The sequence below is a fragment of the Heteronotia binoei genome, chromosome 21 (genome assembly GCF_032191835.1).
Source record: "Heteronotia binoei isolate CCM8104 ecotype False Entrance Well chromosome 21, APGP_CSIRO_Hbin_v1, whole genome shotgun sequence".
In the NCBI taxonomy this organism is placed as follows: Eukaryota; Metazoa; Chordata; class Lepidosauria; order Squamata; family Gekkonidae; genus Heteronotia; species Heteronotia binoei.
In genome coordinates this window covers 140,220,161-140,246,375 of record NC_083243.1, presented here as the reverse complement: position 1 = coordinate 140,246,375, position 26,215 = coordinate 140,220,161, and the positions used below count along the sequence as shown (strand labels likewise).

The window sequence follows — 26,215 nt, the reverse complement described above, 5'->3', positions numbered from 1 at the left end:
CAACTCTAAAACTTTGGAGTCAAGAAGGGACTGCACCTTGTGTGCAAGCAATGGGTTTAATTCAACCTCCTTCTCCCCCACCATGGCACTTTGCAGCCAGCAGCTTCATCCATCCCCCCTCCCCAGTCCATTCCATGTGGATTCCTCCATCTCTCACTCCTCCACCTGCCTCCTCTCCACCTGCTGCTTTTGCTGCTGCAGTGCACTGTGCCTTGCTCAGCTCTCCTGGTGCTCATGGCGCTTTGCTGGCTCAGCCATGGCAAAAAAGGGGGGGAGCAGACTGTACCTCAAAGGGTCCACTGGAGGTTGAGGGGGCACAGTCTGGAAGTCGGGGGGCAGGCCTCCCCCCAATGGCTAAAGGACTGCTCCTCTTTATCTGTCACCCATCTTCAGCTATATTTTTTACATTCATATTCCACCTTTCTTCACAACCCAAAGCAGTTTACATCATATGATCAGCTTTTGCTCTCAGAAACCATGGCTGGGGCGCAGTTTGAGTTCATTTCTACAGGGCTAGAACAGGAGGGACTCATGCCTTATTTAAATTAATGGAGTTAGGTGTAAGTTATTGCTAGGACTGCATCCTACACTCATCTGATCTAGCCATGCATGATCCATGCTAAACTAATGTAACTTCTACATATTCTATCTGTTCCTGAATACAGCTCAGGAGTTTCATTTAGTATGGAATACAACAGCTTGCCTGCCTTCTAGTGCAGGCCATTACAAATGTGTCAAAGTTGCACCTTAGGATTTCTAAGCCTTCAGGATAGCCATGGATTTATCTCAAACAACAGACACATAACACACAAGATATAAAGCATTTTACAGTGTTTTCTAGTGGTAACGTGACACTATTATTGTAAGACCTTTTGACAGCCAGCTTGCATGATTTGTGGCCTGCTTGGTAGAAAGCAGTCTGTCCAGCCATGTATAGTAGCTTCTATAACCCTCCCTGATCAACTTGTGTGCAAGTTGGTACAGAACATGGACAGGTCTATGTCTGGAACTAATCCTGTATGTCTAGAGCTGGAGAAGGTGGAAGTTTTGCCACACACCCCTGATAGGTAATGAAACCACCAGCGTAGCACAAGAAGACAGGGAATGTTGGCCTGGTTGCCTCAGAACTGAGGAAAAGTCCCACCCCTTGTGGTTTATTTAGAATGGGATTGCTGTGAGGGCACGGTGCCATATCACCACTTTTGCTACATGATCAAGCATAGTAAGGCTGTGAATTGTTATGATACCCAGTGATAGACTACTGTGACAGGGTGGTATTTGAGGTTATTTCCAGGTCAACTTTTTGCCTTGTAAAAACTCAGTGCAGTGTTCTGGGCTACTTTTGAAGTATTTTTCCCCCTTTTCTTCACAAAGCATTATATAGCCATTTAAGCAGAAGGGTACTTATATACTCATGCCATACTTGCAACATCCCTGTATTTTTACAGCCAAGTGGAAAATAAATGTACAGCAAGCTTTTTCCCATTTTTTAAAAATATATGGGTGGAAAGCAAGTCAATTAGTCATGTACTGGAAATATGAAAACAAGTCTACAAGCCCTGACCTGGATAGTCCTAGCATGCTGATCTTGTCAGATCTCAGAAGTTAAGCAGGATCGACTCTGACAAGTACTTGGATGGGAGACCTCCTTGCAATACCAGAGCCAGAAGTAGGTGCAGGCTTTATTCAGCCACCTCCCTGAATATCCTCCAGGCCCCCAGTAGGAGTCAATCACCAGAGGTCGCCATGACTTCCAGATGTCTGCATACACACATATATACACATATTAAGAAATATATAAAAATACCATTAAACCCCCCTAAGTCTACAAGATGTGCCCTTAAATTAGGTATGTTTTAGCCTTAAGAGCTTCACTGTGAGAAAGCTGATTGTGCCTCTGAAGAGGAGGTCAGCTGGCATACTATGAAATTAGTATAGTGGCATTGGGATTGAGGCAGGGTTTGAAAGGCATTAATGCATATTCTCTCTGGTAATTTTAGTACAAGTATCTAGTAATATTCTTGGTTTTAATTTATGCAAAACTAAATGGACTACTGAAGATTGTGCAGTGTTTTAACAACAGCAACATTACTAAAATGTAGTAGGGTTAGATTGTGTGGTATAGTACTAGTGAATGAGTAGCATTTTTGGCATATGGCAGAAATGTTCTCAAGTCGAAAATCTGTTAGAAGATTGTTATAATGACTACAAGGAAAGGACTCTTTAATCCTTAGCTATTTTAAAGAGTAAGTTGCAAATGAGAATGAAGAGTCTGGTATAAAAGATGGTTTAACAGAATTGTCTGGAATTATTCTGGGAAGAAACTATCTAAACTACAGTAAGACAGCTTTGCTTTTGTGTTAGAAGATGCTTCATGTGTGCTTGAAATCTTTATCAATAATAATAATATTTAGTGTATATATTGCCCTTTTGAGTGGGTGATGAACCCTATTCAAAATCATTTGACTCGCATAGGACATTGTGGGGTTCCATTCGTTTTGATGGGCAAGACACGTCATATTTGTATGTTGTACAAATCAATCTCTACATATTTATTTGGAAAAATTATATCCTGCCTCACAATTCTAATGTGATTAACAAATAAGGTATGTAACAGTAACATAAGATATAAAACAGAAGAAACATGAAAAAGGCAGCATCAGCATAACGTATGAACAGTTAAAAAGTGTGGAGATTAAAAGAGGCATCTGAAGTCGGTAAAATGGAGCCCAGGACAGTGTGCCCAGGTAGGGCTGCCAAGCCCCTGGTCACAGTGGGGGTTCTTCCACCCTGGAGGTTCCCAACCCACTGGCCCACATTGGGCTGGTAGGGGGAACCTCTCCTGACATCATGATGACATCACTTGAGGATGACGTCATCGCGCCACGCATAGAAAGTGTGGAAGAAAAATATCCCCAACCAGAGGCCACGAGGACCTTAGCAACCCTATACCCAGAAGAAGACATTTGCATTTGGGATGCTGCAGTGGAGAAGAATCTACCTCCGCTTGCCACCTGTATAATTTCAGGGGGGGGGGGTAGTATCAAGAAAAGTTAATTTTTAACATCGTTATGGATGGGTAGGTTGGTATTGGAAAAGGCAGTTATTCAGATAACTGAACACCAGACAGCAGACAGAACACTTCAAAGACAAAATGAAAACTTTGAATTGTGCCCTAGAACAAAAGAAGAAGCCAATTAAAAGCTTTTCATTAGGGGTGTGTTTAAAAGGTTGGGAGCTGTTCTATATGTCATCTTAATTTTTTGAACTAATTTCTTTAATAAAGTTTTAGTCCAGTGGCACCTTTAAGACTAACAAAGTTTTATTCAAGGTATGAACTTTCATGTGCACACACATTTCCTCAGATGCATTAAAAATGTTGGCATTAAAGTTAGTCATGTTCTGATGGTGTTTTCCTGCTCCTCTCTTTTCTCCTGCAGCCCTCTGAATCCCCACAAAAGCTCCTTCAGAGGGTTGGAACAGAGTGGAACGCAGAGCAGGGAGCACAGCAAGCTGCCTGTCTTTCCATTCTCAGATGCTGTGAAAGGGAAAGCCTAAGATCTGGCTTCTGAGAGCCTATGTGGCATGGTGGTTGAGAGTGACGGACTCTAATTGGGAGATCTGGGATTAATTTTGCACTCTTCCACATGAAGCCTGCTGGGTGAGCTTGGGCCAATCACAGTTCTGTCAGGACTCTCTCAGCCCTTCGTATATCACAAGGTGACTGTTGCGGGAAGAAGAAAAGGCAGTTGTAGGCTGCTTTGAGATTCTTTAGGGTAGAGAAGAGCAGAGTACAAAAACTACTCATCTTCTACAGTGGTGGAGGGCTGTTTGATCTTGATTAGTAAAGTCCTGATTGGACATTCCTACTTTCATTACTGCAGAGAGATGTTCCAGTTAGAGAATCTCAATCATCAATCTAGTTGCTGTGTTTTAAATTGCTTTACATTTCCAACTAGTCTTCATAGGTGACTGTACGTAGACTATATACATTGCAGTATTCTGTCGCATAGAAAAAAAGTAAAAGTTCATTAGCACCTTAAAGACTAATAAAATTTGTGGTAGGGCATGAGTTTCAATGAAAGCTTATACCTTACCACAAATTTTGAGAGCCAGTTTGGTATAGTGGTTAAGAGTGCGGACTCTAATCTGAGAGAACCAGGTTTGATTCCCCACTCTTCCACATGCACCAAAGGAGTCTCCTTTCCCTACCCCTCCTCTGAAAGCCCTCTCAGCCCCACCCTACCTCACAGGGTGTCTGTTGTGCGGAGGGGTAGGGAAAGGAGATTGTAAGCTGCTCTGAGACTCCTTTGGGTAGTGAAGGACGGGATATAAATGCAATCTCCTCCTCCTCCTCCTGAACTCTTACTCTTTTCTACTACTGTGGACAGACTAACACAGCTACCCATCTTGGAGTATTCTAACCTGAACATTGATTTTTATTTATTTAAAACATTTTTGTGCTACCTCTCCACCCAATCAGTGGTGCACATAAAAACATTAAAATGTTAAAAATATATAAAATTCAATTTAAAACATGTAAAAAACAACTCTAAAAGGAAGGCCAAAAACTGCTTTTGGGGTAAAACAAAAAAAAAAAGGTCTTCCATCTGCTGGTGGAAGACACTGGTAGAGGGAGACATACAGATTTCCCTGAGGAGGGAGTTCCAGAGTTTTGATGCCACAGTGGAGAAGGTCCTTTCTTGGGTTACCATCTATCTAGCCTCATGGTGGGAGCAACCAAATCAGGGGCTCTGAGGATGTCAAGTGAATGGGTAAGTTGTATGGGAGAAGGCAGTCCTTAAGGTTTATTTGGTCCCAAGCTATTCAGGGGTTTAAAGGTCAGAACCAGCACCAAATTAAGCAAACTGGAAGCAAGTACAGGTGAAATAAGAATGAAGTTATATGATCCCTATGGCCCACTCTAGTCAACATTCTGTCTGCAGCATTCTGTATCAACTGTTGCTTATGGGCGGTGTTCAAGGGCAGTCCCACATAGAGTGCATTGCAGAAATCTAATCTAGATGTTAGCAAGTTAGCCACCACAGTGGTGAGATCTTTTCCATCTAGAAAGGGCCACAACTAGCAAACCAGCTGAAGCTGCTGAAAGGCGTCCCTGGCCACTGCTGCCACCTGTTTATCCAACAAGAAGCCTGGGACCAGGAGCGCTCCCAAGTTATGAATCTGTTTCTTTAAGGGGAGTGCAACCCTGTCCAGAACAAGGGATATAATCCATTTCCTAGGGCAGACCTTCCCTTCACCAGTAGCACCTCCATTTAATCTGGTTGATTTTCAGCTTGTTAGCCCTCATCCATTCCAAAAGTGCTTCCAGTCACATGTTCATGGTTTCCACAGCCTCCCTGAGACCTGCTGGTAGTGTAAAATAGAGTTGTGTATCTTTATTTTGATGGTAGCTCTGCTCAGATCTCCAGATGACCTTTTCCAGCAGCTTTACATAGATGTCGAAAAGCATAAAGGACGAGATGGAATCTTTGGGAACCTCATAGGCCAAAGGCCGAAGAGCAGCCTCCCAGCAGCACTCTGAAACCTACCCTTGAGATAGGATCAGAACCACCACAGAATAGTGCCTACCAGTCCCAAAAGGTGATCCAGAAGGATACCATGATCAGTGGTATCTAAAGTCACCAAGAGGTTTGCACTCCATGTCCATCTCCCAGCACATATCACCCACTAGGGTGATCAAAGCCATTTCAGTCCTGTAAGCAGGCCTGAAAACAGATTGGAACAGATCTAAACAAGCTGCTTCCTTGTAGCCATCGCTACCATGGAGCAGGCTTTTAATGAGCTCTAGCCTTTGCCTGGTCAAATTCATCTCATTCTCCACCATTGCTCTAGCCATCTTCCCTGTCTTTTCATCATCCACAGCTCCAAGGTTTCTGACCAGAGAGATGCTGCCTAGGTGTAGTTGTGTCAGTTGCCCAGGTCATTTTCCCATTGCAGAGGTCAACCAGGACATTGGCAAGAGTCCTGACCATACCAGCAGGATATTACTAAGGCATGGTTAGTAGTAGCCAGATCTTCTTCGTGGTCTCTGCGCTTCACACTCATGGGATATAGTGCCTGTGCCGATCCCCCCGAATCAGTATCTAAAAAGCCCAGGATTTTTTCATGCTCGGCACCAATGAGCATGCGCAGGCGTCCCAGTACGCATGCTCACCGGAGCCAGCGCGAGGATCCTGCCAGTTCCTTTTTGACCGCCGCGCTGAGAGGATCTCCTTTCTATTGCTCCGGTCGGTACTGTAATCATTTGGATTTTTCTACTTGTTATATAGCCTATTTGTTGTTTTCTTAGTTAATAGATAGTTAAATAGTTATAGTTATTGTTGTTGGGAAAAAAAGACTGTTCTTGTTGGACTTTGCCCCTCGAGGCTTTATTTTCCCCCCCATTCCCTCAGAAATAATTCTGTTTGGGCTCCAGTGCCTATGGAAAGGCGTTGGGTTTTTTTTAAAACGTTGCCGCAAGTGCGGTAGCAAGATTGCACCTCCTGATGGTCACTCCCTCTGCTTACTGTGTCTGAGCGAGGGACACCCAAGCTGATTCGTGCCTACATTGCTTGAGCTTCTCTAAGCAAACCCACAAAAACCGGGTGGCAAGGCTATCGGCAACACTTGTTGAATTGGCTCTTCGTCTGCCGAAAATGGCAACGGGCCCGTCAGTATCGATGCGGGAAGCCACCCCGGCCCCGACGGTCACATCGGTCAATCCATCGTCACCGGTGCAGATTGATATGCCGACCGAGCGAGGCTGACCCACGAAATGAACCTCTGAAGGGTTAGTGGTGACTCCGGCCAAGATCGTCCCTCCCAAAGAAGTCGAAGGAGAAGCGAAAGAATAGACTTTTCCGCACTCCTTCCCCTTCTCGGGATACTTCGGCATCGACGCAAGCTGCTCCACCCCAGAAGATCCTGGTGTCTCCACGTCCAAGGAGTCCTTCGGTGTCGAGAAGCAGAGGTTTGCAGGCGTTCCGCCTGTCGGGATTGGAGCAGGAGATAGACCTGACCCAGCGCACCCACTCATCGAGATTGGGATTGCGTCGTTGGAGCAACAGTGGTTCGATATCAGAGAACGAGGCTTCGGTACTGAACGAACCCCTGGCACCTCTTGCACCAACTATGGGAAGGAGAGAGCTAGAACCAGCTGCTATGGTTCGACGTTTCCTGCCACTTCCGCCGTGGGATCAATGTCAGTGGCCTTGCTCCTATAGTTACCCGTACCCGCCATACCCGTGGTACCCTCCACGTGACTTTCCCAAATGTGATCAGTGGTCGGAAGCCTCTCATTTTTTGAGTTTCCCATCACTCAAGGCAGCGAGCATCGGCATTGGTGTTGATCCCTCCCGAGAGACGCAAAGAGAGGGTGGAGGAAGTGCAGGCGCGATCGTCGGTATCTCTGCGGTTACCCAAGTGAGCTTCGACTCCGATACTCTCTGAGCACTCGGTGAGACGAGACTCCTCGTCATTGGATTTCAAGATCAGTACCGATGACCCTGCCAGAACAGTGGAACCTTCGCCAGAGTCGCATATTGCTGAGGATCTTCCCACTGTGAGGATCTTCCATTGGAAGATATGAAGTCTTATGGGGACCTGGTGAAGCGGAATGCAAACTCCCTCTCCCTCACAGTGGTTCAACCACAGCCAGTCGTCGATGACACAGTCTTCGATATTATGCAGAGCGATACATCGACGGCTGTGGCCCTGCCTGTGACAAAAGTTATCCTGCAGGCAGTGACGGAGCCTTGGGCAAAACCAGCATATACACCTATTTCTTCCCGGAGACTGGACCATATGTATCGGGTCCAGGAGGCTGGTGCTGAGTTTTTGTTTGCCCATCCCAAGCCCAACTCGGTGGTGGTCTCTTCATCATCCAAGGCATGCAAGACCCATTCTTCCCCACATGACAAAGAGGGCAAGAAATTGGATAATGCGGGAAGGAAGTTTTATTCGGCTGGAGCATTGGGAGTTAAGGTCTCCAATTATGCCGTGTGCATGGCTCGCTACCAATATTCCATTTGGGAGCAGCTCACATGCCTTTTGTCTTCCCTGAGTGAGGAGAAGAGATCTTCGTTTAGGAAACTGCAAAAGGAGGGTTTGCTGTGGCCAAGCAACAACTGGCTGCAGCAAAGCACATGGTGGATGCATCGTCCAAAACCATCACTTCTGCTGTCTCCGTACACCGTCACTCTTGGCTAAGATCTACAGCTCTTCAGCCTGACACCAGGGCTTTCGTAGAAGACCTGCCCTTTGAAGGCGAAGGTCTTTTCATCTCGATCACCGACAGTGTCCTCCAAGAGATGGACAAGAGTTTAAAGACTTCAAGAAACCTGGGAGTCCCGGCCTTCTCTAGGGCTGGCAAGCCTAAGCAGTGGCATAAATCTTGGCCCAAGAGGCTCTACCAAAAGTTCTCCCCTGACCAGCCGTGGAGACCTTGGTCTTCCCAGCCAGAAAGCAGGTCCCCCTATAGGGGAAACAACAAAAACAGGTTTGCTTCAGCATCGCAAACCACTGGCAAATCTAAGGGTGCTTGCCCACAGAAGCAGGGCCTTTGACTTTTCGGTAGTACGCATTGTCGCCCCTCCTTCATCACTCATCTGCCTTTGTCAATACCTTTCGGCTTGAGAGTCCATCTCCACAGACAGGTGGGCTCTTTCCATCATAGCAGAAGGATACAAGATAGACTTCGTTCAGGTTCCGACTCAGTCAGTGATTGTCACCACACCCCCTTCCCCACCTCTGCTGGCGGAAGTGAGCAACCTCTTGCAGAAACAAGCCATAGAACCGGTCCCAGTAGAGGCCAGAATGGGGGGGTTCTACTCTCGTTATTTCCTGGTTCCCAAATGGGATGGGGTATTGAGACCAATTATGGACCTTCAGAATCTGAACAAGTTTATCGTGTACCAGAAATTCAGAATGTCCACTCTGCAAACAATCCTTCCCCTCATCAACCAAGGGGACTGGATGGCAACGTTGGATCTCAAGGATGCCTACTTCCACGTCAGCATCCACCCTGTGTACAGGCATTTCCTTCGTTTTGCAGTAGGTTCCAACCAATTCACACTACCCGCCCTCCTTCCCCACTGCTGACGTTCTCCCTATGTTAGGGGGCTTCCAATGGTCAAGAAGGAACTGGCGGGATCCTCGCGCTGGCTCCGGTGAGCATCTGTACTGGGATGCCTGTGCTTGCTCATTGGTGCCGAGCGTGAAAAAATCCCGGGCTTTTTAGGTACTGATTTGGGGGATTGGCGCAGGTGCTATATCCCATGAGTGTGAATGCACAGATGACCACTCGAAGATCTACAGTTATAGGTAAGCAACCTGTCTTTCTGTATTTGTCCAGGGTGGGTTGTAGCTTAGCAAAGCAATCAAAACCAGTGAAAAGGTGCTTTGTACTGCAGGTGCCATCAGTGCATCTGAAGAAAGCCAGCAGAGTTCCATATAAAAGTGTATATATCCCCCCCCCCCCGCACACATCTCCAGTTTTATCCAGGGAGCTCGAAGTGGGTTTCTCCTTTTCCCTTTTATCTTGACATCAGCCCTGTGAGGTAAATCAAGATGGCTAGCCATGCTAGTCTCTGTGGCAGTAGAAAAGAGTAAAGAGTCCAGTAGCACCTTAAAGACTAACAAAATCTGTGGCAGGGTATGTGACAGGGTTCATTCTAGCTGTATCTAAAGAAGTGAACTCATGAAAGCTCATAGTCTTTAAGGTGCTGCTGGACCCTGTGAGGTAAGTTAGGCTGAGAGAGACTGACTAGCTCAAGTGAATTCCATGTACCTGCCCCATGCTCTAGTCATAACACTGGAACCCTTACAAAACACTATACCACAGCTGATAAATTCTTCCATTTTTTTACTACTGCTTCAAAAGATTGAGACAGCCTTAAAACCAGTCTTCCAATTCAGAAGCTAATTATACACAGTCTGAGAAACTGGAACTGCTTTCAGTTAGACACTTTTTTTTAAAAAGGAATGCGATAATCATATTTGATAGGTTTATAAAAAGATCTTGAACCTGTGAAATAATTCACTTTACATTCACAGTTGAAATGGTGGACAACCTTGATTACTATGGGTATTTGCAAACAGGTTTTGTTTGTATGCAGAACTTCCTTGATAATGACTGCTCAGCTGTAAAAATAGGTTTGTGGGATAGATGTTGAATGCATTACTTAGTGATAAATGTGAACTATAAAACATTCTGATTTGTATGTATAAAGCTGTAATCAACAGGACAAAATGTTTTCTCAAATGAAAAAAATTAAAATCTAAGGTGATTAACTGAATGTGTGGTATTGATCAAAAGTTTGAGTTATTCCTTTGCTTTTGGGATTTAGCTAGCGTTTCAATAAATAACATTTTCAGCAAAGCACATGTCCTTTTTTGTGCATCCTAAAGCATTACACATAATTTCTAAATATTGTAATTTTGAACATGAATAGTTCCCACCGAATATACCTCCAATCAATCTCTTGAGAGGTATGGGCTACATTTGACAATGATTTAAAGGTGCTGTGGTTGTGAGCAGCCTATAGAAATCTAGAAGAATTAACAGCATAGCCTTTTATCTGTCATCTTTTGCTGAACTTTCTGTCGTCTTTTGCTAAACTTTCAAATAATTCAGAAGCTTACTGAATTTTCACTGTTTCAGATGTATCAGAGTTTATGTTGAAAGGAGTCTATAAAAGTAGCTCCATCACTGGCCACTTTCAGCTAATATGGCTATGTGATTATTGAAATGAAATCTGAGATGTGGGTCCCATATTTCAAATATAACACACACATAGAGGAAGGTGGTATGTACATGCATGCCTGTGCTAATGCTTTATTATTCCTCTGCGTGGAAGCTCCCCTCACACTTGAGAGCCCAAACCATGGATTCTCTTAGTCTAGCAGAGTTTGAATAAGCTAATTCTATGTACTTTCAGGCATAAACTGCAAGCCCAGTGAAAGTGTTTCACAGCATAACCAGTTTAAAATAACTAGAGTTCTCCAACAGACCTTTGGTTATGGGATTTTCCCTTGTTTTGAAGCTGAACAACATATACTTAAACATTCAACGTTACTAGTGTCACTTTTTAAACTGTATTGTATTTTGGTGATGGTATAGAGATGAATGTATTTTGAATTGCAGTAACATTAAAAATTGAAATTTAGCCCATAAAAGCTTAATATTAGCTTCTTACAGCATTTTAATAGTCTGGTTTAACTTTATAAAGTGGCAAATAAAGGGTGCCTTCTCAGACAGTTTCTTCAAACTCAAGCACATGGGTGTCAAATGTCTTGCTCACGGGCCTAATCCACCCCCCCAGAGGGCTCCAGTCAGATCTGCCAAAAACTGGCCATCGCCTTTCCCCTTGCCTGCTTCCTTTGGTCACCATTTTTTATTTCTCCCTTGTGATGAAGCTGCTGAGCAAAGCAGCGTCTTTCGCTCTCCCTCTTTCCAAAGGAAGGAGGAGGATCAGAGAGTGGAGGAGCTTGGCTCTGTAGCTCTGCTGTGTGATTGAGAGCTTCTGGGTTGCCAGCCTCTCTCAATCACACTGCAGAGCTACTGAGTCAAACCTTTATTCTTTCTGTTGGCTAAGGCTTCTCCCCCTCCTCATACCCTGGGGAAGGAGGGAAAGAGCTAGAGCTTCCTTTGCCCAATTGTATTGATTGCACAGGAGACTTACAAAGAAAGCACTTTTAAAACCAACAAGTTTTATTCAAGGTATGAGCTTTTGCCTTGCTACACACAAACAAAACAGAGTGTGTGCGTTTTGTTGGCTCATTATCCCAGGGCTCTCCTGGTGCAACTGGATTTGCCTTCCCCTTTTTACTATATTCATGCCTTCATGATCCAGAAGAGGAATAACAACAACCAGAATTAGGCTGAGAGTGTGTCCAGACCAAGTCCACCCAGCACATTTGTTTTGATTTTTCTTTCACATTTCAGATTTTCCTTTGATCGATGGGGGATTTTGAACTTAGATTTCCCAGATAGTAGGCTGATACTGACCACTATACTTGACTGTTGCACCGCTACATAGGAGTTGTAGTTATTTTTCTGGGGAAGACTGTAGTTTTGTAGACAAACACATTGACTTTAGTCTGTGTCATGGTACCTTCATATGTTCTGGACCAGTACATGAAACAGTTTATATAGAAAAGCTCACAATGCCCAGCCATTTCATGTTTGCCTGGGTCTTAGGCTCAATGCATTGACCATAAGATTTCTGTAATGAATGTCAATAAATCAAAAGTAGGTTTGCAACTTACAGATGCACACCTGAACAACATACTCAAGATTTCTACAGCAAAGGCATTGTCTCCAGTTTTTGATTTAATAATTCAGAGCAAGAGGTATTAGTTATCAGAAACAGTTAAAATATTGTGAGAGTGCTAATGTTTTAAGCACGTTTTAAGTTTTAACAATTCTTTAATTGTGTTTGTCTGTGCTACCTGGCATTTTATGACACAAATGGCCCAGCCTGACAAGGTCTTATTTATGTCAAATCCAGCCCTCACAACAAATGAGTTCGACACCTCTGCTCTAGCAGAATACCAGTGAATTATCACTAAGGTCTCAGAATTCAAGAATACTATGAAGTGGACTGTCCTTTTGATATGTGGGCCCTTTTCACATTACCGTTCTAAACTGGATATTGTTGACCCATGATCAAGAAAAGCAATATAGGGATGGGGTTTTCACAGAGCAATCTTCCTTCCATTAATCAACCATCTCCAAAGTGCTATGATCATTTCAAACAGTGCCATTTTCTTCCTTTCCCTTTTTGCCACACAGTCTTCCTCAGAGATTTTTTAAAAATGTTCTGTGTTGAGCACGTTGGCACTCAACCATGATCACAATTTAGTGAGATAGTAGCACCATTGAGATGCCTGGACTCTGTTGAGATACACGAGGAGAGAAGTAGCTCACTGAGGAGGGGTGGGGGGGGCTCATGGCACCAGTGATTGGTGTGACAGAAGATGTCTGTAGCAAGCATCCCGATGCCCAGATGCAATTGGCTGTTAAGTGACTTGTTGCCAGAAGTTTGCAGGACAGGAGGAAAGGCAGAGCTGACTATCACACTCTGGTTTTTCAGGGGGTTAAAGAAAGGCTGCTTGGTTTTTTAAAATGCCCACCCCACCCCCCTTCACCATCATGTCTTCCAGCCCTGCAAACAGGTACCGGGTTTCCAGCTGTATCCTTGTCTCCCTGAATTACGGATACCAGTCTGCAGGTGAGACCTGGGGATTTCCTGGATTTACAGCTCATCGCCAGATTGCAGAGGACAGTTTCCTTGGAGAAAAGGGATTCTTTGGAAGCTGGATTCTGTATGGCACTGTACCCCACTGAGCTGGCAACCCTACCCTCACCCCCACTTCTATTTCCAGGAAGGACAAGGGACTAAGCAAGTGGAACAAATCATACTGGGGTATGTCAGCACCATTGGTTTTTCTCTGTCTTCCCCATATACAAATACCCAAGATGGCAAATATGCAGAAGGTTGAACTTAGACAGCAAATGGAAATTCAAAAAAGGAAGAAGGTCACTCAATGTGCACATGGGTAATTGGTCATTCAGTTGCCTGGATAAATTTAATCATCCTCCTCCAAATAAAACCTGAGATCCAGATTATAAATAAGAGGTCTACACACAAATTGTAATGTTGTAGCAGAGTTTCAGGTAATTCCCATTTATTGGTCTTTTCTTGTAAGACCCGATTCCCCCCTTCCTTGGCCATCACAGTCCACAGAAAGAGAAATATCAGATAAAACTCAAATCCTTTCACCCCCAGCCAGCCAGTCACCTACTCCAGGAAGTAAGATGTCAGCAGGGCCACCAGGGTCTGAGGGTGAAAGTGAAGATCATTAAACATGGAGAGCAGCAGCTAGGAACATAAACTTGGAGTTCTCCCCCCCCCCCCTTCTGGTCTCCATAAAGTTTTCATTTTACAAAATGTGGCTGTAAAAAACTGACAAAACACAAGGAGAGAAAGAGAGAGAATCCATTTTGCTTGGGGGGGGCAGTGGGAGGAGAAGAGCGATAATGTACAGATCTCCACCTCTCTAGGGGATAAGTCTGCACAACACATTGTAGGAGAACCAAGAGCAAGAGAAAGCAGTTAAAGGGAATTGGAAAGAGAGTGGGGTGGATGGTAGGTACGGGAGGGGGGGTGGTGGTGCAAGATTTGTTCCAATCCCCAGTGAGATTTGGTGAATCAGAGTGGCAGCAAATACCTCTCTACTGCTACCACTGCTACTCTCCTCCTCTCGCGCCCATGGGTCCAAGCGATTATCATTTTCTACAGGGGAGCCGATCTCTGTAGTCTGATTAACATCCTCTCCCCCCCCCCGAACCTTTTCCCCATGCACTCTTCATTAGTAGGAAAAGGATTTTCTGGGCCAGAGTTGCTGTTTGAGAGCCACCTGTGATTGACACAAGAGTAAATGTGCTGAAGCCAATGGGGCTACTCTAATGGAAATCTTCATTTAAAGATGCTTGCAGTTTTCTCATGCATTGAAGGAGGAGAGGCAAATCAAAGGAGGCTGAGAGTCCTGGCTTCTCTGTGATGCCTTCTCTATGACACTGACTTGCTATATTTGTTTAGTGGTTTAGTGCACATAAAAGAATATTTTTTAACAAAAAACACTCAGAGGGAGATTGCACATGCTCAGTGACAAGGAGCAGGGAAAGAAACTGGCATTGCAGGAAGCACTACTGGACATTTCACACAGCACACCACAGCAATTCAGAAGTGCAAGGAGGGGACTGAAAATGGAAGAAAGCAGTTTACATAGAAAATGTTTCAAGCATACTTCCCCAATGTGACGTAAGTGGGTTTGTCTGAACAGGTAAATTAATTCCACAAGCAGCTGGTTACTAAAACAGGTCTCTCTGAAATGACAGAAAAATTCTGTTAGTAACCACTTACTAGAACGGAGTAGATAGGATGTCTGAAAAGGGCATGGTTCTGATCTTGAAATGATTGAGTTGCTCATTATTCTTCTGAGAAAAGTGGAAGCCATTCAACACAGTGAACTACAAGATTTCCTCCCATCATTCTCAGCCTGCTGCCACACAAACTCTGGTTCATGAGAACTCATTTCTAGGGGATGTTGTAGTTCACTCCGGCTGTCAGCTTTGTATGCAAGTAGATCAGAACCACTTTTGATTTCTCAACAGTGAGGAGCTCACACTGATACCTCTGCAGTGGGATAGATGAAAGGTGTGGCTCTGTAAGCAATGACTGTGATTTGTGCAGTCTTGCCTCATTTGTTCTTCTAGTAGAATATCCAGCAAGGCAATCATAATATTAGGCAGATAGCTACCTGATTTTTTTTTTTTACTTGGAACATTTAGTATAAGCCTGAGGAAGAATTTCCTAGTTCAAAACACAGTCTGGTTTAAAAACCAATTAGGTAGTTCAGTAAGATTTGGGTTTTTACTGTTTTCCTTGATTTTTTTTCAGAATCACAAGTTATACTTCAGTGCACCTGCTACTTTGAAAAATGAGGAAGCACATCACTGTTCCTCTCTGTTGGCGCTTCAGTTTGTATTTATAAAAAATAGGATGTATGAATTTAAGAGAAATGTTTCTGGGAGCTGTATTACACTCAGCATTTCTCAATTTATATACATCTTTTCCTTAATAAGAATCGTGATGCTTCAACAGGTTGAGGCAAATTAGTTCCTGGTGCTTTCTTCGCCATGGTCAGTAGGCTTACCACAGAGAAGAGCTCAGTTTAGTATATCAGTCTTTTGCCTAGAGCACACATTTTGTACCAGCAGTATGTCTTCCACAAATACAGGGTTTGGTGTTTTGTTTTGTTTTTTAAGAATCTGAGGGGTGTAGTGGTACTTGCAGGTGCTGTCACATTCGATTGTCTCTTATTAAATTGATTCTACATTTGGAAGCCTGATTTTTTCCCTGCTCCACAGCACAGACATTTTTTTGTGAAATAGGTGTAAAGTCTGGTCTAATTTCCTAATAAAGTATCTTTTAATTTTTTAAACTAATGGCTGCCTGTTGTTTTTCTCAAGCATAGCCTGTACCATTCGTATAGATCAAGTAGAGATCCAGTGTGCTGATTTTCTGTCTGTGTCAAACTCCTTGGTCATCTGAAGCGAATTAAAGAGTAAAATATCTATTTAAAAATATAACCATTTTCTCTCATTTAGCTTCTAGAAGCTTGTATAATGAATTAAATGAAACTATCACATAATTCCTAATATCTTGCTTGACATTGTACTAATATATTATTTAGTTAAGTACATAAAATATCAGTCATTGACCCTCCATATGTATATGAAATGAAGTGGCTACTTGAACTTGGCCCCACATATGCATTAAGGTAGTAAAACTGTACTTATTTTGTTTCCTTACAATCACTTTTGTTGTTCTCATTGGTATTATTAGTCAAGGATTGTTCACCTGAAATTCTTTATTTATCCCCTGTAGGTTTCTTCTCATAAAGCTTCCAGGCTCAGGCTTGGAAAAACCAGCCATCACCATTGAGCCCAGCAGCTGGAGCGGCAGCGAGAGCCCTGCCGAAGACATTGAAAGAATGAGTGATTCTGCAGATAAACCAATTGACAATGATGCAGAAGGTGTCTGGAGCCCAGATATTGAACAAAGCTTTCAGGAGGCTCTAGCTATATATCCCCCTTGTGGGAGGAGGAAAATCATCTTGTCTGATGAAGGGAAAATGTATGGTAAGTCACACAGTTGCTCTCGAAGCATTGCATGATGTTCTCTTTTCATTAGGGTTGCCAATCCCCAGGTGAGGGCAGGGGATCCCGCCGTTTGGAGACCCTCCCCCTGCTTCAGGGTCCTCAGAAAGCGGGGGGAGGGGAGGGAAATGTCTGCTGGGAACTCTATTATTCCCTGTGGAGATTTATTCCCATAGAAAATCATGGAGAATTGATCCGCGGGTATCTGGGGCTCTGGGGGGGCTGTTTTTTGGGGTAGGGGCACCAAATTTTCAGTACAGCATCTAGTGCCTCTTCCCAAAACACTCCCCAAGTTTCAAAAAGATTGGACCAGGGGGTCCAATTCTATGAGCCCCAAAAGAAGGTGCCCCTATCCTTCATTATTTCCTATAGAAGGAAGGAAATGAAAAGGTGTGCCGTCCCTTTCAATGCGATGGCCAGAACTCCCTTTGGAGTTCAATGATGCTTGTCACAGCCTTGATCTTGGCTCCACCCCTAATGTCTCCTGGCTCCACCCCCAAAGTCTCCTGGCTCCACCCCCAAAGTCCCCAGATATTTCTTGAATTGGACTTGGCAACCCTATTTTTCATACAAACAAAATACAAAGTTGTAAAAAGTGAAATTTTGGAAAGACTGCTAATGAAACCAGTGTAATCTTTTCTGTTTTGTTAGAATGTAACCTAGCAGAAAGAAATACCAATCGGTATAGGGGGATAATGGGGAGAAATGTAGTTGTGATGGTTTGGCGTTTGTGGTAAGAAGTGTAGCCGAAGTCCAGTTCTATGCTGAACAAAATTCTTTATCATGTGACTCTTGAAGGCAAACTTTATCAGGAAAAGTGTGAAGAGAATAGAAGGTAGGTTACATCATTTTAAAAATTTAAATTCCGATATAACATTTTCCTCTCCCCCCCCCCCCATTTTCTATTATCTAAAATGCAAAATGCAGCTGGAGTATGTTAAGAGATATTTGGAACTGGTAAAACTTCAATTTTTTGGTAATATTTTATAATGCACCTTGAGTTTGAGCAAGAATGGTGGGCTAAAAATAAACTTTATATTGATTTTGAAGTTCTAGGAAAAAAGCACAAAGGAAAAATGCCCAAAGAAAAACCCCCACTGACATAAATGCTCACAGGAAAAAAGGCCCCATGGAAACATGCCCACATGGAAATAAACCCACATCAAAAGAAGCCCACATGGAAAGAAGCCCATAGTGAAAGTAGCCCACATAGAAAAAAGCCCCAATGAAAAAAAGCCCCCATGGAAAAATATGTAAAGCACCATAGGTTTTTATAATTGTGGATAACGGTTAATCATATTTTGTTTTTGAAGTCCAATTCAAGAAATATCTGGGAACTTTGGAGGTGGAGCCAGGAGCAAGGCTGTGACAAGCACAACTGAACTTTAAAGGGAGTTCTGGCCATCACATCTAAAGGGACCACACTCTTTTTAAATGTCTTCCCTCCATAGGAAATAATGAAGGATGGGGGCACTTTCTTTTGGTGCTCAAAGAATTGGACCCCCTGGTGCAAACCTTTTGAAACTTGGAGGGTATTTTGGGGAGAGGCACTGGATACTATGCTGCAAATTTGGTGCATCTATTTCAAAAAAACAGCCCCTCCAGAGCCCGAGATACCCATGGATCAATTCTCCATTATACCATTTTTTTAATTAATTCCAACTATGTTTATTGATCTCTTCCTTCCAGATACTTGCCAGAGTCCGTCCTGCTTAGCTGGGAAAGTCACTGCTGCGCTGCTCTTTCACTTCCCCTGCAAGGTGAGGCAGCCTCAGAGTGAGGCTGTGCTGCCTCTTTCATCTGCCCAGGTTCTAGGCAGGGGAAAGGGGAAGTGGGGCTGGTCTGCCTTGCTCTGAGGCTGCCTCTCCTTTGCTGCCTCTTTTGTCTGGGTCCGTGGTCTGGCGGTTGGGGACCTCTGTTTTACTTAATATGATATCTTTCCTGCAATAATTCCTTAGCCAATGAAGCATGTGATCATCAGTACTTCCTCTAAGCTATGGGTTCTTGTGAGCAAAAATTCTTCTTTGTGAGCTGCTGGCATTAATGTTTTGAGCTACTGCATAAATTAGGTTGCTCTGGGGCCAGGTTGTGAGCTATTGCATAAATTAGTTGGCTCTGGGGCCATTTTTCCTAAGCTAAGACAAAAATATGTGAGCTGGAAGCTAAAAAACTGGGAGCTAGCTCAAACTAATTTAGCTTAGAGAGTACTCTGGTGATCATTTGTCTGGTTTAGTTTTTCCCCCTAATGCACAGGCAGGTCGCTTAGAGGTGAAAAAGAGGAAATATGAGGCACGACATGACATGGTTGCCACTTCTGTGCAGCAATATGAGCTACTTAGTTACTTAAAGAGATTGGCTAATTTGCACTGAAGAATTATATCTGAATTATTATTGTTGTTAAATAATTGTTGCTTTTACTATTAGGGTTAGATAGGCTTTTGTCATAGTCACTGGGTGTACCACAATGTATTAACATTAAAAAGTTTGACAAATTGTAAATTGATAAAGTTATTTAATTTTATTTAAATATATTTCTATGTAGAGTTTGTAAAGTTCATTAATAACAAAATGGTTACTTTTTGTTGCATTTGAATATGACATACTTTAGTCCAAAAATAACAACAAAATATTATTAATGGTTATCCACAATTATAAAAACCTATGGTGCTTTACATATTTTTCCATGGGGGCTTTTTTTCATGTGGGCCTTTTTCTATGTGGGCTACTTTCACTATGGGCTTTTTCCCATGTGGGCTTCTTTCCACGTGAGTTTATTTCCATGTGGGCATGTTTCCATGGGGCCTTTTTTCCTGTGAGCATTTATGTCAGTGGGGTTTTTTCTTTGGGCATTTTTCCTTTGTGTTTTTTCCTGCTTACTGATTTTTAAGTCTTTGATTTTGGTTACTGATTTTGCAGTCAAACAGGATAGCTCAGATAAGACAAGCATAAGAGATCAGTGCAGTAAATATATGAAGCATTTTAAATGGCTATACAATATAAGTACAAGTTGAATTTGGCAGTGCATTTTTAAGAGGGCAGAGTACACAGTGCTTTCTGCAAACATTTAATATGAAGTCCTGACTTCTATAACTTCATTTCAATAGGCAACTGCAAAGTTGTTTCTTCCAGCTTTTTGCCTGTTATAAATTATCTGATGTGCTGACAACATTTCATAAATATATTTGATATTTATCCAATGCAGAGATAAGTTGTTTTTATTTTTTGTTCTTTCCAAGTTGCTCCAGCTAATCTCTGACTGGGGAGATTTAAACTGCTTTTCCCCCTTTTCCTTTTGGAAAAATATTGCTGACTGTGGAGTTTTAGTTCTGGCTTCTCACATTGTGGAAAGCAGATGGCAGGTTGTTGGTTTGGTCTTTATTCTTCAATAATCACTGAGTGTTTAGCTTTCTTTTTTTTGTCTTTCATGCAGTCAGGATTTCCAGCATTATCAGGAATCCTTACCTGATGAATCTCCCCCCCTCTCCCCCACTAGAAAACAACTTACTGCTGTACAGTTCTAAATATGTTTGACACAATAGGGTGTTTTGTCTTGAAACACAGCCTCTTCCTCAGAAAGGATCAGTAGGAATCTGCAGAGCAAACTAGCATGCACTGTAAGTGGAAAGCAGATGGTACTGCAGCTGCCACCAGCTGTGTGCCCCCCTCCTTCTCCCCCCTGTATTGGTTGGATGATGTAATGGAAACAAGGGAGAAAAATTCTTTCTGTGGTGTTGGAGTCTCTCACAGCTTGTCAGTGTCACAGAGAGGCAGAAACAGACCTTAAGGCGTTAGTTTGCAGCTGTCATGTGACCCTTGAAGCCAAATGAAATATAATGTCTGGAAAAATAGGCTTGTGATGAAACATCTCAGCTGCTTCTGGCAGAAACTTTCTCGGTCTTTCTTTTCCATCTATATTTCTATTTTTTTGCTTTAATGATCTGTTGTCATTATGATTGTTTTATCATCATAAAATTAGAACACAGTTCAATACAGTTTTGTTCTCTACAGAAGAGCATATATAGGATATGCTCTACAGAAGAGCATATATAGGGTACAAATATACTTACAATCGGTCCTTTTTAAAAAACAAAAACTCCCCTTCCCATGCATCTAATCTGCAGTCATAATTTCTTGTACATGGAAAACCTTTGAAGTATAAATACACATGAAGTTTTTAACATGTATGGCACAGAGAGCACACAGTGGCTGTGATCAGACAGATATTGCTGCAGTGGTCTTTTGACTTTTAAAAACCCACCTCAGTTAGAGGCATGCTGTGGCAATCAGGTGGTGCCCGACACAGGCATGAGCCACGCACAAGCTAAGAGGAGCATTCACACTTCTCTTGTGCATGCATGCTGCGCCCTGACCATTCAGACAGCCAGACATACATCACGAAGGCACTGCAAGGAGTTTGTTCCATTCCCGGCCCATCCTACAACAAGGTAAGGATAGGCGGGCTGCAGGAGGTAGTTGTTCATGTGTGGTTGCACACATTAAATCCAGGGGTGGGGTGGCTATGGTAGGCCAAAAAGCCCATCTGATCTCACCCAGTGTGTATTTGAATACATTATCTCTACAGCTTTGATATAAAAATTACTTAACACTAAATACAAAAGATTGTAAAATGGAGGAAGAGCCATAATTTGAAAGGTTACAGTAAATATAACCACTGAATATATCTAGTGGGTATTTTTATATCATTAGAATATAGAACTACTGTATTTGATGTTTTTTAAAAAAAGCATTTGTCATGTTGAGATGACATTTTATGTCATTCCAGTTAACTGTCTACATTGTAGCAGAATTTCATTATAAAAAAGAAATAGTCTGGGGAAACACAGATGACTGTTGGTAAAATTATATCCTAACTCTCTCTTATTGGATGAACTTGTGTTTTCATTTTTCAAGCTGAGCAACTGCTTTGTAGTGTTTGAGGATTTATTGAATCCATGCTATGTTGTTGAGGACTTTATAATAGAGTCTTATGGCCCTAATAGCATAATTATTCTCTGAGGAGTTTGAAATCAAAACAGTGAAAGTGTTTTAGATACTGTGTGGCACAATGAAAAGAAAAATAATACTTTTTGGTGGCATATGAATTTTATTTTGCTTATGAGAAATTACTGTATTTCAAAAAAGCCGCAGAATTTTAGATGATGTTATAGAGTGATGATTGTCCATGAACCATAGAAAAAAATCAAAGTAAGTACCAGCTAATTTTCTGACTGAAATTGTCCTTAAATAAGTTGACAAAAAAATTGTAGAATGGTTTCCGTTGAGGTGATAGAGGAAGGTGTCAGTCAATTAATGGCCTTCTGCAGACCCTGCTAAAATAGATGCTGACTGCCCAGTTCTTTCAGGTAGCTGAAGGAAAGGGGGGCTTCCATGGGGATCTTTGAAGCCTTCCTGGCATTAATAAACCTGGTTAGCAGTCAAAGTCCTGTGATCATGAATAAATTAGCACAAATAAATACACAAGATAACAGGCATCCAGTTTCATTGGTTGCATCCAGTACCCAAAGTAATTCTGTGATTACAGAAATTACTGTTGGCTCTTGAGTTATATGACTCCTTCTCTGTGTTGATATGTAGGGCGTAAACCCTGGATCTCTGAAGCTATACAGGATTAGCTCTGGTTAGTGTTTGAATGGGAGGACTATCAATGAATTCTAAGGTTGCAACACAGAGGCAGGCATTGGCAAACCTCTTCTGAATGTCTCTTGCCTCTTGATCACAGCCACTGTGTGCTCTCTCTGCCATACATGTTAAACATATATATTTGTACTTCAAAGGTTTTCTATGTACAGGGTCACCATAAGTTAATTGTGACTTGACAGGGAAAAAAAGAGGGGGGCTTGTCAACTAATTAAATAAAAAAATTACCAGGGTGTAAAGAGAATCTGGGACCAGAACTCAGCACCCAGATTTTATAATCATTTCACATTAATTAATTAATTACTTTATACCCTTCCTTTCTCTTCAACAGGGACTCTAGGTTAGGCTAAGAGTGTGTGACTGGGCCAAGATTGCCCAGCAAGTTTCCATGGAAAAGCAGGGATTTAAACGTAGGTCTTCCGGATCTTAGTTGGAAACTCTAACCATTGTAGCATGCTGGCTGTAAAATGTACATCTTGAAAAACAAGACTAGGAGATTAAGGGAATCTGGAGTATATCTTAGTGTCAAATGGGAAATTGTAAACCATTTTAATGTTGGATGGGAAACCATAGGTGTAGATCGGGGTGGTCAAATTTGCCACATAGAATAAACATCAGATGTTTGAGAGCTGCAAGACATGAACAGATATTGCACACATATCTTTATAAAAGCTCTTCATACTTTCTTTGCACAGAAAGATAAAATACAGATGTATGCCCTTGACAACGCAACCGTGCTAGAAGGAGACTTAAAAACAAGCAAACACAAAAGCTGGGAATCATAGTCCCCATAAGACAAGCACAGCAAAAGGGTAGGGAATTATTTTTGGCACCAGCAGGAGAAGGAAATACACATGTAGCATATAAATCACTGACCTTTGTTTGCATCATAATGCTAATATCTTTGCCCTGACACCAAGGTTAGTAAATACAGCTCCTAAAAGAGCTATGAAACTTAAGGGGAAGCCCTGTACCACCTTCTTTAATTCTATCCTTCCTTCCAGTGGCTCTTACACTCTTTCCCCACCCTTGGTCTCTGGGTGACTTCTGTGGTGAAGGAGAAGAGTTTGCAAGCCTGCGTATTTCTCCCTCCTTCCCTGCTTCACACATGGTAGAAATAGTTGCCTACTTATGGGTTAATGCTCAGAGGCTGACTGAGGATCTGATGCTAAGCATGCTTACTTGAGAATAAGCTGCATTAAGTTCCTCCTCAACTTCCAGGAGCTGCACAATATGTCTGAAAGAACCTCATGTGGCTCCGAAGCCACAGTTTGGCCACCCTTCGGGTAGATATTAAGAAAATACAAGTGGAAGCCCATGTTACAACCTTTCCCCTCTTATCTTTATTTTCCTTCCCCCATCACTGCAGCCAGGCCCAGCGTAGTTCCCGGCCTCCACCACAAGGCCTGCTGATCCTGACTACTGTCAAGGACTATGGCAGCAAGCGTGGATCCTACCTACATGGTTCATTGAGGCTGGTTTCCCCTCCACATAAGCTGGTAAGACTCAAGTGGCTCTGGAGCTGCTGAGGGTTCCCCTCCTGATGCCTTCATTTCCCTCTCTCCCTCACTGCATTTGGCCTAGCACATAGGCTTCCCAATCCCCAGGTCCCAGCGGGGGATCCCCCGTTTTTACAGGCTTCTCCCTGCCCCCAGCCAGCTGGCTGGCAGGGGAAGACCAGCCCCCCACAATCACCATGTAGTTTTAGAGCTCCTGCAGGTCTGTTTTTAAAACATGTGCCTTTAAGGCTGAGCAGGAAGCAGGAAACAGGAAGGGCTTCAGAGAACGGCCCCTCCTTTTGTTTTGCTTTCGTTTTCAGATCAAGTAAAGTTCTGCAGGAACAAGACCCAGTAAGTATTTGTGTGTGTGAGAGAGGGAGGGGGCAGGGGATTCCCTGGTTTGGAGGCCCTCCCCCTGCTTTCGAAAGCGTGAGGGGGAGGGAAATGTCTATTGGGCACTCTATTATTCCCTATGGAGAACAATTCCCATAGGGAATAATGGGGAATTGATCTGCGGGTATTGGGGGCTCTGGGGGGGGGCTATGTTTTGAGGTAGAGGCACCAAATTTTTAGTATAGCATCTAGTGCCTCTCCCCAAAATACCCCCCAAGTTTCAAAACGATTGGACCTGGGTGTCCAATTCTATGAGCCTCAAAAGATGGTGCCCCTATCCTTCATTATTTCCTATGGAAGAAAGGCATTTAAGAAGGTGTGCTGTCCCTTTAAATGTGATGGCCAGAACTCCCTTGGAGTTCAATTATGCTTGTCACACCCTTGTTCCTGGCTCCACCCCCAATGTCTCCTGGCTCCATCCCCAAGGTCTCCTGGCTCTGCTCCCAAAGTCCCCAGATATTTCTTGAATTTGACTTGGCAACCCTACTAGCACAGCTCCCAGTAGAGATGGGTACTGCTAATGAGCCAGATTGGGAGTCAAGAAACAATGTTCAGGAGAGTGTGTGCTTGCCAAACATTTACCAAACTTTAGGAGTGGCTCAATGCAGCTTGGTGCAGTTCAGTAAACAGAAACAGTCCCAAAAAACCCGGTGTGGAACTGCTAGGCAGTGGTGGAGGTGGTATTTTCCAGACTTGGAAACACTAACAGGGACTCTACAAAGCTTGACAGGCACTGCTGCTTGCCAGTAACAGAGCTCCAGTTTGTTGCATTGGGATTCAGATGCTGTATAAGCCAAAGTGGGGAGCGCACATGTCCTCCACAGGTTTTTGGTCTGAGCTGGAGATGCAGAAGAAAAAGAGGGGGGGAGAGACAATGAAGTTGAAGAGCTTTGCTGGGTGTGGTGTGGGGGGACTCCTTGCTGTTCTTCGCTTTCTGTAGACTCAGTCAGGAGCCAGGGGGCTTTGCTTTGCCCTGGATTCCTCCTCTGTTTAGGTTGACTCATTGTTGGTTATTATGCTTTTTTTTCTTTTTTGCTGTGAAGGAGGAAAATTGGGATTGTTCTCTCAGTCATTTTATAACCCCCTACTGGGCTGCTTTTTGTTTAGGGGACTTTTCCTGCCTTGGGGGGGTGGGGGGAGCAGTCTGCCATGTCCTGAATTTACTGAACTGGTTAGGTTCACCAGAGGCCATTCTGGGTTGGATTTGGTTCAGAACTTGGCATGAACCATGAACCAAGCCAGTTTTTTTGTTCATGCTCATCTTAGCTCCCCGTCTCCACCACTGGGCCCACCAAGGCGAATCTCCCCTACCAGAGCCAGTTTGATGTAGTGGTTAAGTGTGCAGACTCTAATCTGGGAGAACTGGGTTTAATTCCCCCATTCTGTCACATGCAACTGCTGTGTGACCTTGGGTCAGCCAGAAGTCCTCAGCAGAGCTGTTCACTCAAGAGCAGCTCTCTTTCTCTCTCTCAGCCCCATCTAACTCACAGGGTGTCTCTTGTGGGGAGAGGAAGGAAAAGGAGATAGTAAATCACTATGAGATGCCGAGTGAAGGGTGTGGTATAAATCCAATCTCTTCTTCTACCATCAAGGACAATGACAGCAAGCGTGGCTCCTCCATAAAGAAAGAATTAATGCTATGTTGTGCTAGAGATCTGATTTCACAGCATACATGGAATAAAGTTTGTACATGATAAACTAGTTTTTAAAATACTGGTTTGCCATTATGGAAGCTTCTGAAAATTGAAGAGTTAACATAGTCCCTTAGGGCAGGAACAATACATAATATACAGATATTACTCCATACTCCCTGTCCAAGTCTACTCCCTATCTGTGAGACACATAGCTCATGTGGGCAGGTTAGGTACAATGTAGCCAATGGTGTCAGAATCACCTTTGACACTGAACATGGCACATTTAGATATTATGAGCAAGT

At 43.2% G+C, this 26,215-nt stretch overlaps 1 protein-coding gene across 5 annotated transcripts in view; it reads left to right on the top strand.

The window, feature by feature from the left end:
• TEAD1 (TEA domain transcription factor 1) overlaps positions 1-26,215 on the top strand; it is a 360,416-nt gene that overhangs the window by 136,775 nt on the left and 197,426 nt on the right. For all 5 annotated transcript variants that reach the window (XM_060263081.1, XM_060263082.1, XM_060263079.1 and 2 more), the window contains one exon: positions 16,458-16,711. In XM_060263081.1, coding sequence (XP_060119064.1) covers positions 16,564-16,711 — 148 coding nt within the window. In that variant the 5' untranslated portion in view covers positions 16,458-16,563. The remainder of the gene's footprint in view (positions 1-16,457; positions 16,712-26,215) is intronic.